The 12,428-nt window shown below is 53.1% G+C and overlaps 1 protein-coding gene and 1 long non-coding RNA gene across 4 annotated transcripts in view; one reads left to right on the forward strand and one right to left on the reverse strand.

Moving 5' to 3' along the window:
- Positions 1-7,575, forward strand: part of SLCO2B1 (solute carrier organic anion transporter family member 2B1) — a 34,720-nt gene extending 27,145 nt beyond the window's left edge. For both annotated transcript variants that reach the window (XM_032094665.1, XM_032094657.1), the window contains exons 9-15: positions 222-386; positions 1,518-1,710; positions 2,581-2,737; positions 4,688-4,848; positions 5,943-6,007; positions 6,516-6,636; positions 7,010-7,575. In XM_032094665.1, coding sequence (XP_031950556.1) covers positions 222-386; positions 1,518-1,710; positions 2,581-2,737; positions 4,688-4,848; positions 5,943-6,007; positions 6,516-6,636; positions 7,010-7,184 — 1,037 coding nt within the window. In that variant the 3' untranslated portion in view covers positions 7,185-7,575. The remainder of the gene's footprint in view (positions 1-221; positions 387-1,517; positions 1,711-2,580; positions 2,738-4,687; positions 4,849-5,942; positions 6,008-6,515; positions 6,637-7,009) is intronic.
- LOC116437099 overlaps positions 1-12,428 on the reverse strand; it is a 59,965-nt gene that overhangs the window by 10,531 nt on the left and 37,006 nt on the right. The window lies entirely within an intron of this gene.

Genomic DNA, 12,428 nt, shown 5'->3' on the forward strand with positions numbered 1-12,428 from the left:
CTGAAATTGCAAGTGCAGCAAACAAATAAATTAACTTTTAGTGACTTCCCATGTACTTTTGTGTTTGTTTTAGCAGAAGCCCTGCCAGAAAGCTTCAAGGAAAGGGGTGGAATGAGATGAGCTTTGCAGTCCCTTCCAACCCAAACCCTTCTGTGATTCCTTGATTAATATTTTGGTGTACCCCTGCTCTCCATGGTACAGGTGCCCCCTTGTCCTTTCAGGTTTCCCTGTGGTGCTGCTGAGGAACCTGCGGCATCCCGTGTACCTTCTGGTGGTGCTGGCTCAGGTCAACATCTCTGCCATGGTTGCTGGGTTAGCAACGTTCATGGGCAAGTTCCTGGAGAGACAATTCTCCCTCACAGCATCCCTGGCCAACATGATCATTGGTAAGTGTTGCTGAGCTTTTGACTCTTTAAAAAATAATCTAGAAATTAGGAAGAGTTCCTCTGGAATAAAGCCCCCCTCTCAGAATCAGTCAGAGAGTTCAGAGATCCTGCCACAGCTCCTCAGGGAAAGAGGCCTCTGAGGTCTGCAACAGATAAATCAGAATAAAGTGAGCAGAGCAGACTGGCAAAGCCCAGGGCTGAATGCAGGCGGGAAGGTTAAATGCTGAAGCAGTGCTCTCCTGCCCCGATGTGACCTGAGCTGCTCCCAGCTCAGATTTACCCTCTGCATTCAAGTCAGCCCTGTGCTCAGTGGATGAATTTCTCTAGCCTTTGTTCTCACCACTGAGTCTTGCTTTGCCTTTTTCCCTCAGATCAAAAAGCTTTCTGTAGCTGGAAATTCCTTCTTTGCGTGGGTATTTATGGTCTGAAAGCAACCTCCCCGTTGATCCTCAGCTGAATTAATCAGTTTGCATGTCTGTAGCTGAACTTTGGTCTCCCCCAAAAACGGGGGGTTTTAGATAAATGGGGTTTTACAAGGGTGACCACAGAAATGGGCACAGTCCTGTGCTGCACAGAAATTAAACATCCTCCCCAGGTTTACTTGGTGCTTCCTCCTGTCCACACTGAAAAATCACATTTTGCTGGGTGAAGCATGGCTTTCCACTGCTCCTGGCATCTTCCATCCATGGATACATAAGGCAGCCGGTTTGCCCTGGCTTTGAAAAGCAGCTTTTTCGTAGCATTATTCCACCAGTTCCTGCAAAAACCTTGGTCCCTTCTGAATCCCCTGTGCTGAAAAACAGGAACCCAACAGCAAATTCCCTGGGCCTTTGCTGTGAGAAGGGACTGACGCAGCTCAGAGGATGGAAAGCAAGGTACAGTGATAGGACAAGGGGGAATGGCTTTAGGTAGGGTTTTAGGAGGGAATCCTTCCCTGTGAGGGTGGGCAGGCCCTGGCACAGGGTGCCCAGAGCAGCTGTGGCTGCCCCTGGATCCCTGGAAGTGTCCAAGGCCACGCTGGATGGGGCTTGGAGCAGCATGGGACAGTGGAAGGGCTGGAACTGGGTGATGTTTAAGATCCCTCCCAACCCACTCTGTGATTCCCTGATTCCATGCCCTGCCTTTCCCCAGGTGCCGTGAACATCCCCGGGGCCATGGTGGGGATTGTGGTGGGCGGTGCCATCCTGAAGCGGTTCCAGATGTCTCTGAGGCAGTGCAGTGCCCTGTGTGTGCTGGGCATGCTGCTCTGCCTGCTCGGGGCCTTTCCCCTGCTCTTCCTGGGCTGCCCCACGCAGAAGGTGGCCGGTGTCACCTACTGGGACAGGTACCACTGCTCTGCGGGCTGGGCACGGGGCGGGGGGGGCATTCCCAGGGTGGGCACACCCCAGCCACGGGCACATTCCTCGGGGTGGGGGTGGGAGCCAAGCAGAATTCCCAGAAATTGATTCATTTCCTCAGGAGAAGCGGCTGATGGAGATAAAGTAAGAAATTCTTGTGGATAAGCACCGAGTTTGCTGTGTCCTCAGGTTTAGGGCAGAAATGATACAGATACCCTTCATGATTTATCCCACACACGGTGGAGTCAGCTCAGCTTTATCTCCTTTGGGTTAAAACCTTTTTAACATGAGATTTTTAGGAGCAGGGTTATAAGAGTTCCACCAGTGAGATTTCCCACTGAGGAGCAAGTGTGGAACCCGAAGTAAACACGTTTTTGGCACAAACAGCACAAGACTTACATTTCATCTTGGAAAGTTTTGGGCCAGCCCTGGGATCACACCTTCCAAGCTGCGGCAGCTAAACGTGGGCAGGATCTTCTTGTGTGCCCTCAAGGCTTGATCCAGGTCTCTGTGAATTGCCTGGTCAGTGTCCTGTGGTCCCGGCCCTCAGGGGAATCTCCCTCCCTCCCTCCTTCCTTCCCACAGTGGGGTGTTGCAAGAACCCCAAAGCCCGGGCTTGGGACCAAGTATGAAGGAAGTGGGAGGCTCCTGGGACCATTTGTGGCTGGGATGCTTTGCCCAGGCAGAGCCAAGGCCCGGGGTGATGGTGGAATTCCCGTGGCTCCTCACTCACACGTGGGGAAGGGTTTGTTGAGCAGTCAAGTGGGTTTTTACTGATCTCAGCACACAGGCGGTTTGTTTTCTCTGTAAGATGCATATTGATCAGTACCTGGCACTAACACTTCCCTCGTGCTCAGCTCTGGGTTTGGGCACCATGACATGGAGTGCAACGAGCAGTGTCACTGCCCCGAGAAGGGCTTCAACCCCGTCTGTGGCTCCAACGGCGTGGAATACACCTCCCCCTGCTCTGCTGGCTGCAGGAATGTGAACATCGACACAAACAACTCAGTCCTGGTGAGTTGGGCCTGGGGCATGGCTGCTGAGGGGTGACCACTGTCCTGCTCCAGACTGGCAGATGGATTTTCTGATGTTCATTGGTGTTGGGCAAGCACTGCATGATCCGTGTGGGATGAGCAGGGGGAGGCTGGGAACATCCCTTGGCCAAGGCAACAGGCAGGAACGAACCTCTTAGGATCCAGTGTTTTAGGATGTACAGGTGTCCCTCCCCATTCCCTGACCCCCAGGTCAGGCTGTGCTCCCCAAACCCTGGCTTCTCCAGATTCATTGCTACCCAGCAGCTTGAGGGGCTGCCCCAGGACCACAGAATGGTTTGGATTGGAAGGAACTTCCAAGCTCTCCCAGGTCACCCCCCTGGATGGGCAGGGACGCCTCCCAGGTGCCCAGGTTGCTCCCAGCACTGGCATTCGGCAGAGCTGTGGTGAGTGCTCTGGGAGAGCCTCGTCAGAGGGGTGTTATTCCGCCCTTCAGCTCCCAGGTTTGCAGGGTGGAAATTGCCATCTGGTTGCAGAGTGCACACCCTCTCCATGGGCACAGGCTGCCCAGCCAAGTGTCTGCATGAGAGGGGGACTGAGTGGAGAATCCAGTGCAGGGGCTGGAACAGTGGGGTTTGCTCCTGGCCTTCCTTTGGTGGGGTCTTTCTGCTGCCCTGTGCTTGTCTCTGCTGTGCTGCTCCCGGCCTGCCACCAACACCCCGACAGCTCTGAGCTCTCCCAGCTGCTCTGTGGGTCTGCAGACAGCGCAGTTCAACAAATAACCCGCACGGAAATCTTTGCCATTCCAACCTCTCTGCAGTCTGTGTAGGATGAGTGGCTTTCCGCTTGGCACAGGCTGTAATGGCAGCGTGGGACTGTCTGGGCAGTTTTCAGCAGCGTTTTGTTAATTAACAGCACTTCATTTTAATAACAATTATGCTTTCTGCCAGAGCTTAGTCCCAAATGTGCTTTCCTGCACCCCCACGCCTGCCTTTTGTATGGCAGATCCTTTCCAACTGCTTTCTTCCTCCTCGAAGTTGCCTCCCTCTTCCAGCCCTTGCTTTCTCGGAAATTTTACACTTTTCTTACAATTTTCAGCATCTCTCCCAGTACAAGGACCTGTGGCACTCATTGCCTACTGCCTTCCCTGTCCCAGGGTTTCCAGAAACCTCCCAGCCTGCAGAAAGCCCTGCAGCTGTGTGCCCAGCTCTGCTGCAGCCTTTCCAGAGGGCACCATGCAAGCTTGGATGTAGGAATGAGGTTTTGGGAGACCCTGAGCTGCTCCTGCCTCTGGGATCACCCTTCTGCGAACTGCCACCCCCTCTGGCAACCAAAAGATGATGCTCATTATTAATTTTAAGGTCTCTTCAAAAAAACCACCCAGAGGTTTCTTGTTTAAAAAAAAAAAAAAAAAGAAAAAGAAAGAAAATTGTGGCTAAAAAATAGAGAAAAGGAAAAATTCCTCATCCATCACCCCAGGGCATCTTTTCTTTGCTATAATTCTCTGCCAGTTATTTATGAGCCTCTCTCAAAGGTGAGGTTTTACGTTTTTGATTTAATGCTGCCCTGAGGTTGGGCTCTGGCCGCAGCTGGGCCCTGCACACAGCCCTGGATGAAGGGGCTCACAGCAGGACAGCGCCTCGGCACAGATGGCAGAGCCCAGGCACCCTGTGCCAGGGCCTCAGCACCCTCACAGCCAGGAATTCCTTCCCAATATCCCATCCATCCCTGCCCTCTGGCAGTGGGAAGCCATTCCCTGTGTCCTGTCCCTCCAGCCCTTGTCCCCAGTCACTCTCCAGCTCTCCTGGAGCCCTGAACCGGGCTCTGATGTGTCCCCGAAGTACTGAGTGCTAATTACTGCTAATTATTTCCAGACAAATCCTACTGCCCTCCTTCACTCTGGCAGCGTTCCCTTCCATCTGCGCATCCCTGGGCACGTGAGCAGCCCCTGGACGTTCTCCTCTCTTTGCAGAACTACACCGAGTGCAGCTGCATCCCGGGAGCGGGGCTCGCCAGGCCGGGCACCTGCGGCACCGGCTGCTCCCACCTCTTCGTGCCCTTCGTGGTCCTGTCCTGCCTGGCAGGGATCCTCGCCAGCACATCCCACACGCCGTCCTTCATGCTCATCCTCAGGTGGGGACGCCTTGGGCACGGTCCTGGGCAGCCACAGAGGGCTTCCAGAGGGGATGTTTGGTTCAGGAGGAAGGATTTCTGCAGCTGGGGGTTAAACCAGCCCTGTAGGGGTTAACCAGCCCTGTTTTGCACCTCCTGCCTGTTCCTGCCGGGATTTTTACCTCAGCACAAGATGCACCATTAACTCAGCAGTAATTCAGCACACGGCACTTGGGCTCTTTTTAAGGCAGCTCTGTGTGAAGTTAAGAAGTTTAATTACCTTCCTTTGCTTGCAAGCGGCCTCCCTCCCAGTGCAGAGAGGCAATTAGGGCTGCACCTTCCCACATCCTTGGAAAGGTGCCTGTGGGGCAGAAAAGGATGGAGCCGCCTAGACGTGATCCCAGGCTGGTGGGGCTGGACCCCAGCATGGGCAAAGCTGAGGGAGAGAGGAAAGCCATGGGGAAGTCTCTGTCTTAGTCTATAAATGGTACTTCCGAGCACATTTCCATGGCCAAAATACTCTAAAGAGTTGCTTTTTAGGGAAAAATCTGTTGTTAAAAACCCCTTTTTACCTCCCAGAGCTCTGTGCACTCCAGGCAGTCAGAGAGGAGAGGGAAGCTGAGTCCCCTGAGGGTGCCGGCCTGGGGGTCCTCTGCCAACCAGTCCTTTTCCACGTGTGAGCCCAGCAGGAACCACAGCCAGAAATACAGATTCCAGAAAATTGGGCTGCCAGTTGGAATGGACACTGGGGCTTCTCACCTCAGGAAAGCCGCTGCCTCCACGTGCAAAGCACTTGCTCAGTTACAAAAAGCATCCCTTTCATTGCCTCTGTTTCACTCACCCAGATTCTTTGACTCAAAAGCAAAAGTGCTCCTTAGCCAAGCCCTCCCCATGTCTTCCTGGGTCTGGCAGGATTTTCAGGCCAAGGGAAGGCCGTGGTCAGTGTTCAGCCCTAATGAATGAACCCTCATCAGCTTTGCTGATGTAAATGGGAACTCCCTGGGTGCTTGGTGGCTGGGTTGAAGGACCATGTGTGGGTGAGGTGCCGTGCCAGGGAGGGAAGCATCCATCCTGGTGGGATTGCCAGAGGACATGTTTTCCACTTTGTTTTTCAGGAGCATCCAGCCTGAAGACAAATCATTTGCTGTTGGGATACAGTTCATGCTGTTGAGAGTTTTAGGTAAATTGTGTTAAAATATCATCCTGGAAAATAATGGCAGCTCTTGGAGAGGGCTTTCCCAAGGCAGGGAAAGATGCTGCCTTGTGGGGTCTGGGGGTGCTTGCAGTGGGGATAAGACAGGGCAGCTCCAAGGGCTCCATCTCCATGTGCAAAGGAGGGATGGGAATACTTCAGGTCCAGGAGCTCAGGCTGTGTGCAGACACTGCTCTGCTCGCCTCCAGTGCATCAGAGGGGCTCCAAACCCTGTCCTGGGATCCCACCAGTTACTTCTCCAAAGGGGAAAGTTCATGTGACCCTGGAGGCCCCCAGGCTGTGCCACAGCAGCTGTGGGAAGGAGCAGTAAGTGCTCAGTGTACAGAGGAGGGGAGCTGGAATGGGCTGCCCAGGGGCTGGTGGGGTCACCGTCACTGAAGCGTTCCGGAGGCACCTGGCTGGGGCACGTGGGGACGTGGATTTGGGGTGACTTTGGTGGGGGGGATGGCTGGACCTGGCTGACCCTGTGTTGCAGCTTGGATGCCGGGCCCGGTGCTGTACGGCAGCGCCATCGACACCACCTGCATCCTGTGGGAGAGCAGGTGTGACCGGAGGGCAGCCTGCAGGTACTACGACAACACCCTCTTCAGGCAGAGGTAGGGCTGGAGACTGGGATCAGGGACTGCGGGGGCACGTGGCATTGGGATAATGGGGGTCAGGGACTGCGGGGGCACGTGGCATTGGGATAATGGGGGTCAGGGACTGCGGGGGCACGTGCCATTGGGATAATGGGGGTCAGGGACTGCGGGGGCATGTGGCATCAGGATAATGGGGGTCAGGAACTCCGGGGGGACGTGGCAAATCATTGTGCAAAGCACTGTGAACACACAGGGACACTCACCCCCCAGGCCCTGCCAGCTCTCTGCACTGTGGCAGAGGCAGTCCCTGGAAGAACCTCCCCAGAGTCTCAGATGCTTGGAGCACTCAGGAATATCCCCACTCCCCTGATCCTCCGTTTGCACCCCACAGGTATCTGGGGCTGCAGTTTTTCTTCGAGGTGGGTGCTTTCCTGTGCTTTGGGGCCGTGTATCTGATCCTCAGCAAGCAGGAGAGGGAAGCCAGCCAGGCACAGGAGACAAAGGCGGAGCCAGAAAAGGAGAAACTGTCAGGAGACTCCATAAAGACCCCGGAATCCAAAGTGTGACACCGCAAAGGTGAATTGTGATCATGTCTGGGGAGGTGGAGCCACGTGAATCAGCCCACACCCGAGCTGTGGAGGGTGGATGCCCGGAGTGATGCACCCTGGGGCTGCCTCCTGATCTCCCAGGTGGGATGAACTCTTCCTGCAGTGCTGGGGATCCATCCATGCGTTGTTCTCCACCTCAGGGGTGCAGCTTCTTCCTTCCCATGGATTAGTCCGCACACTTCAACCCTTGGACTCTGCAGCCTCCGGGATTTGTGTCCTTCAAAGCATTTTTTCCTGCTGAGCGTCTCAGTGATGCCAGCACTGAGCATTAACCATAAACCTGAAGGGTTTTGTGGGTTGTATTTTTTTAAATAAATCGTTTTTAAGAAATGGTTTTGTACTGAACCCATAGATCTCTGTGACTGATGGTCTGTCCTTGCCTCCAGAATGTCAGCTGTGCTTGTTCCCTTTCCTCTCCTGGTGTCAGATGCCCTCTCCTCCTGGGACATTTCATCCAGCTCCAGCTGACACTGCTGGGATTTTTGTCACCACTTTTGTCAGAAGGACCAACCTGCACATCTGCAGGGATGAGGATCCTGGGGAGGGGAGGACACCAAAAGGACCAGGAGGTCCAGCCCAGGGGAGAAACTCCCTTTCCTGCTTTGGCAGCAGGGACACAAAGTAATAATAATAGTAGTAGTAATAATAATAGTAATAATAATAACAATAACAATAATAACAATAATAATAATTCTTTTTTTTTGTGTTATCAGCACTTACTTTCTGATGGTCAGTGCTTATCACAGGAGCTCACTGAAGCACGTGGGAGTTCAGGTGCATTCCTGGTTTGCAGCTTGAGAAGGGCAGAACTTTTCCCAGGGACGCAGGATCAGAGGGGGAGGTTGGAGTCCTCTCCAGACTGGGCAGAGATTGTGGCTGAACCATCTGAGCCCAGAGCCAGCCAGCCCTGGGCTCCCTGAAGGGGGTTCTGTCTGTAATTACAGGGTGGAAGTGCAGCCTGGTGTTATTTTGGTTCAGCTGCCTCTATTTCCTGCACTCTGCCCGTGCTGGGACTCCTTCCCACCCAGGAGTGAATTGTGCTGCTCCCACCACCAGCAAGCAGCCACAGCCACGGGGTGGCTTTGTCATTTTTGGCGCCAGGATGGAATTTAGTAGAGAAAACAAAACTGGTAAGTTCAACCCAAAAATGCAGAAAAGAACTACACAGAGGGGAGAATTCATTCCCTCCTTCCCCCCAGCAAATATCCTCTGGAAAGGGCTGGGTGTGCAGAGAAGTGGAGGGGGGAAGGCCTGTGGGGAAGTGACTGAATTTAGCTATTTCCCCAAACTGTTTGCCCAGCCATTCTGAAGGACCCAGTTACCTCAGAGCAGCCTGAGAGGTCGACTGGAATTTTTTAGGGGTTTGGGTTGGGTTCTTTTCCTATTTTTGTGCAGTGCCTTGTGTTCACTGGGTTCGGAGTTTACAGCCGTGTTCAGGGTACCAAGAAGTGACGTCTGTCTTCAGAGAAGGTTCTGAAAGGCAGAGGTGTGCATGGATGCTGAAGGGATGTAGGAGGACCCATCCAAGCATTTGCTGACCAGGAGCTTTGGAAAGCCGAAGCTGGGAGAGTTTTGCACTGTCCTCTTTTTCCGAGCCTTGGCCAGGCAGCATCTGTTGCTAAAGCAGCAGGAGAGGAGTGGGAATGGGGTTCTCCGGGCAGGAGTAGGGCAGAGACAGCTCACGATGCCCACAGTGGTCGTTCCAGCTCCCGGCAGCCCAGGAATTTGCTGCATCCACAGAGAAGAAGGTTCTTTCCTGGCTGAGCACAAGCCTTGGCTCACAGGCAGTTCCTGCCATGCTCAGCTCAATCCCAAGTCGCTCCAAGGTACTTTCCACACCACAACAAACAAACAACAGCACAATTTGCTCCATATGGCGTGAAAAGTGGGGAGCTGCAGTGTGCTGTGCCAGGAATCTGCCAGGGATTCGATTCTTTGCCCAGGGAAGTGTCCAAGGCCAGGTTGGCCGGGGCTTGGAGCAACCTGGGGTAGTGGAAGGCATCCCTGCCCATGGTAGGGGGTGGAATCGGATGAGCTTTAAGGCCCTTCCAACCAAAACCATTCTGTGATTCCATGGTTCTCTCCCCCATCCCACTGGAGCCCCTCCAGAGCCTTTCTGAGAGCCCCTCAAGCCACTGGAAGCGGTGGTTCCACTTGCAGAAAGGAGGGGAGAATGGGAAAATGAAACCCTTTCCCAAAATAAACAGTGAGTTTAATTGCCTGTGCTGCTGCTGCAGGTGGCAGACAGGCTGCACATCCCTCTCCTGCCTGGCTGGGATCCTGATAGATGCACCAGGGACCTGCAGGATGGCCTGGCCGGCTCACTCCCAGCCCATTCCCACTGCTGGGCTCGGGGATCCACATTCATTTTCCACTTGGAAAACTCCTATCACATCGTGGAAAGGCTTGGCTGAGGCAATGCACAAGCTGGTACAGCCTGAATTCTTCCTTCCCTTGTTACCCCTCCAGCAGAGGACAGATCCCTGTGGATAAGCACCCAAGGCACTTGCAAACAGTGGCTCTTAGCTCTAGGCCTGTTATTCTGCTTTTGCTCTGGTAATTTCCATCAATTTGGGCTGGAGCTTCTACAAAGAGCAATAAACCCCCGTTTCCCTGTCCCTTCCTCTGGGCTCTTTCAGAACGCAGTTGAAAGGGACTGCCTTGCCAGGGAAGATTAAAGAGAGGCAGCTTGGAAAGGCTGCTCCCAGCTCCCGTCAGCAGGGAGGAGATAAAACCAGGGAATATGAAAGGGTTGGCAGCAGAGAGGGAGCAGCAGGAGGAGTGTTTGATGCAGAGCAAGGGGCAGGCAGGTGCGAGGGCTGCAAAGAAAGGAAGCAAAGGAAGGGGTAGCAGCAGCAAAATGCACCCTGTGCCGGCTGCCAGGTTCTCCCCAGAGCAGGCATTCCCTGGAGACAGCCTGAAACAGAGTTTACAGAGCACCGAGGGGTGCAGCTGGGCCACCAGCCATGGACTGCATTGGGGAGGTTAACAGGAGTGAATCCAGCTGGGCCACAAGCCCATGGACCTCCTGGAACCGGAGCACTGGGTGTCTTCATGCAGCACTTTGTGGGACCAGGGGTCACAGACCCGGAGGCAGAACGGTGCCTTTAGGGCTGGAGGGAATTGCACAGGGTCAAGAGAAGGAGTTACAACTGGAGGGAAGGACCCAAAGCATTTACGGAGCCGAGAGCTGCTTTAGAGCCGAGCACAATTCCCGTTCCTCAGGAAAAAGAGCTGAGCTGAAGCTTTTAAATCACCTTTGGTGTGTTTAGCTCAGCCAGATCTCTCCCTGGAGTGCTCCTGGCTCCGCTGCAGTCACATCCAAAGGGTTTCTCCCAGTTTCCTGCTGCTGTTACAGAGCAGGTTTTCCAGCACAGGCGATAGGGATGGTCCTGAGTGGATTCTGTGGCTGTTTGCAGAGGGCCAACAAAATGTGAATCAAAACCCAGTGAATATTTCTATTAAAATGCACTCGAGCTGCCTCTGGCAACCTGAAGTCTGTTCCCAGAAAATGCTCGCTGAAGAGACACAGTTTGTGGCCAAAAGACAAAGAATTGCTGTGCCTGGGACTGAGGCAGAGCTGTGGATGGAATCCAGTTCCCAGGCTGGGGAAGAGGAAGGCAAATAACTCATAGATGTTACACTGAAGTTCAAGAAAATCCGGGAGGTTCCCACTGGGATACTGAAAAGATGAGACAAGGAATCACCGAATTGCTACCAATTAACACAACAATTCCCAGAAACTGGAGGTTTCCAGGGATTTCCAAAGGGGAAAACAGAAACCAGGCAGATCCAGACCCAGCTCTGATCCCTGGAAAGATGCTGAAGAAGCGACTCATCCATGGGCAATGACTTGGATAAGGATGTCATGGATTGTCTCACACAGATGACACCAAACATTTCATTTCTCCTTCAGGCAGGCACCTGTCCCACCCGGGGAAGCTGTGCTCCCTCCTGACTGAAGGAAGGGTTTTGATCCTGTCCCACCTCACCCTCATAAACCAGATGAGGGTTTTGGCATCAGCCAGATGCAAACATGCAGAGAGGAGAAAAGGAGAAGGAGAGAAAACAAGCGTAATTGGAAAGCTTCAGCTCCAGGAGCTGCAGGTAGTTTACTGCCTACCCAAAAGGATTTATCTCCAAGAATCTCACCAGGGTCTGTCCCGTCTCTAGGGCTAATCAATATTTTAATTAATCACTTGGACGATGAGAAAAGCAGGAGCTCATAAAATTTCTGCCTACGGTCGTGAATGCTGTGGACAGCAGAATTGGAATCCAAATCATTCACAGCAGATTGGAGAAATGGCCTGAAATGGAGAATACTGGGATCTAACATCAAGAGCAAAACAGTGGTGCAGGGGAAGGGGGCTGGGGAGCAAAGTTTGCCCTGTGAGGAAGGGGATGTGGCACCAGCTCGTGCAGAGCAGAAGAGTTTTAAGCTCGTATCGTCCCTCTAAATTAAATTGGCATTCAGCAGAATTCACTGGCTGTCCTGTGAGGGGAAGATACGACCCCTTGCACTTGGAGGCATAAAATTATCTCCCCGTGCTGCTGAATTGAGTAAGTTTCCCTGCTTATTGCCAAGTGCATCTCCTCCAGTTGTGCTCTCTCGAAGGTCCAAGCAAACGGAGCAGAGTAAATCAGGAACTATCTCCTGTGTTTAGAGACAGGTTGAGTAATGATTACTCCTGAAATATGGAATTCATCTTCGGGGCTTAATGGGCTTGCAATGGAGCTGTGCAGGAGCTCGTTGCTGAAGGTTCTGAAATGATTGTGCCGAGGGAAGAGCATCCTTTATCCTGCAGATGTGATAAGGGCTGACGCTGCTCCCCGAGCATATTCCCAGCCTCGCCTCATCGGGTGCTGAAGGACAGAAGTGCTTTCACACGGTGCTGATAAAGGCTGACAGAACATTTTAATCCCTCTTCTCTCACTTCTCAAGTTAGAATGTCATTTGCTAAAGAGACCAGAACCTGAGATGTTCCAAGCTGTGCACACTGGTACAACTTTCTGAGCAAACACAGGGAAAAAACAACCTTCCCTGGATAAACTTGCTATTGAACTCTTCTTGCTCTTACACCTGCTGTTAAAAAAGGCTTCCCTTTCCACCCTCCCCATGGCCTTTTCCTCCCAGTGCCATGACCTAATTACACACTGGGCACTGACCGTGTCCCAGTTGCACTCAAGGAGCCTTGGGGACTC

This window comes from Corvus moneduloides, chromosome 2 (genome assembly GCF_009650955.1).
Source record: "Corvus moneduloides isolate bCorMon1 chromosome 2, bCorMon1.pri, whole genome shotgun sequence".
In the NCBI taxonomy this organism is placed as follows: Eukaryota; Metazoa; Chordata; class Aves; order Passeriformes; family Corvidae; genus Corvus; species Corvus moneduloides.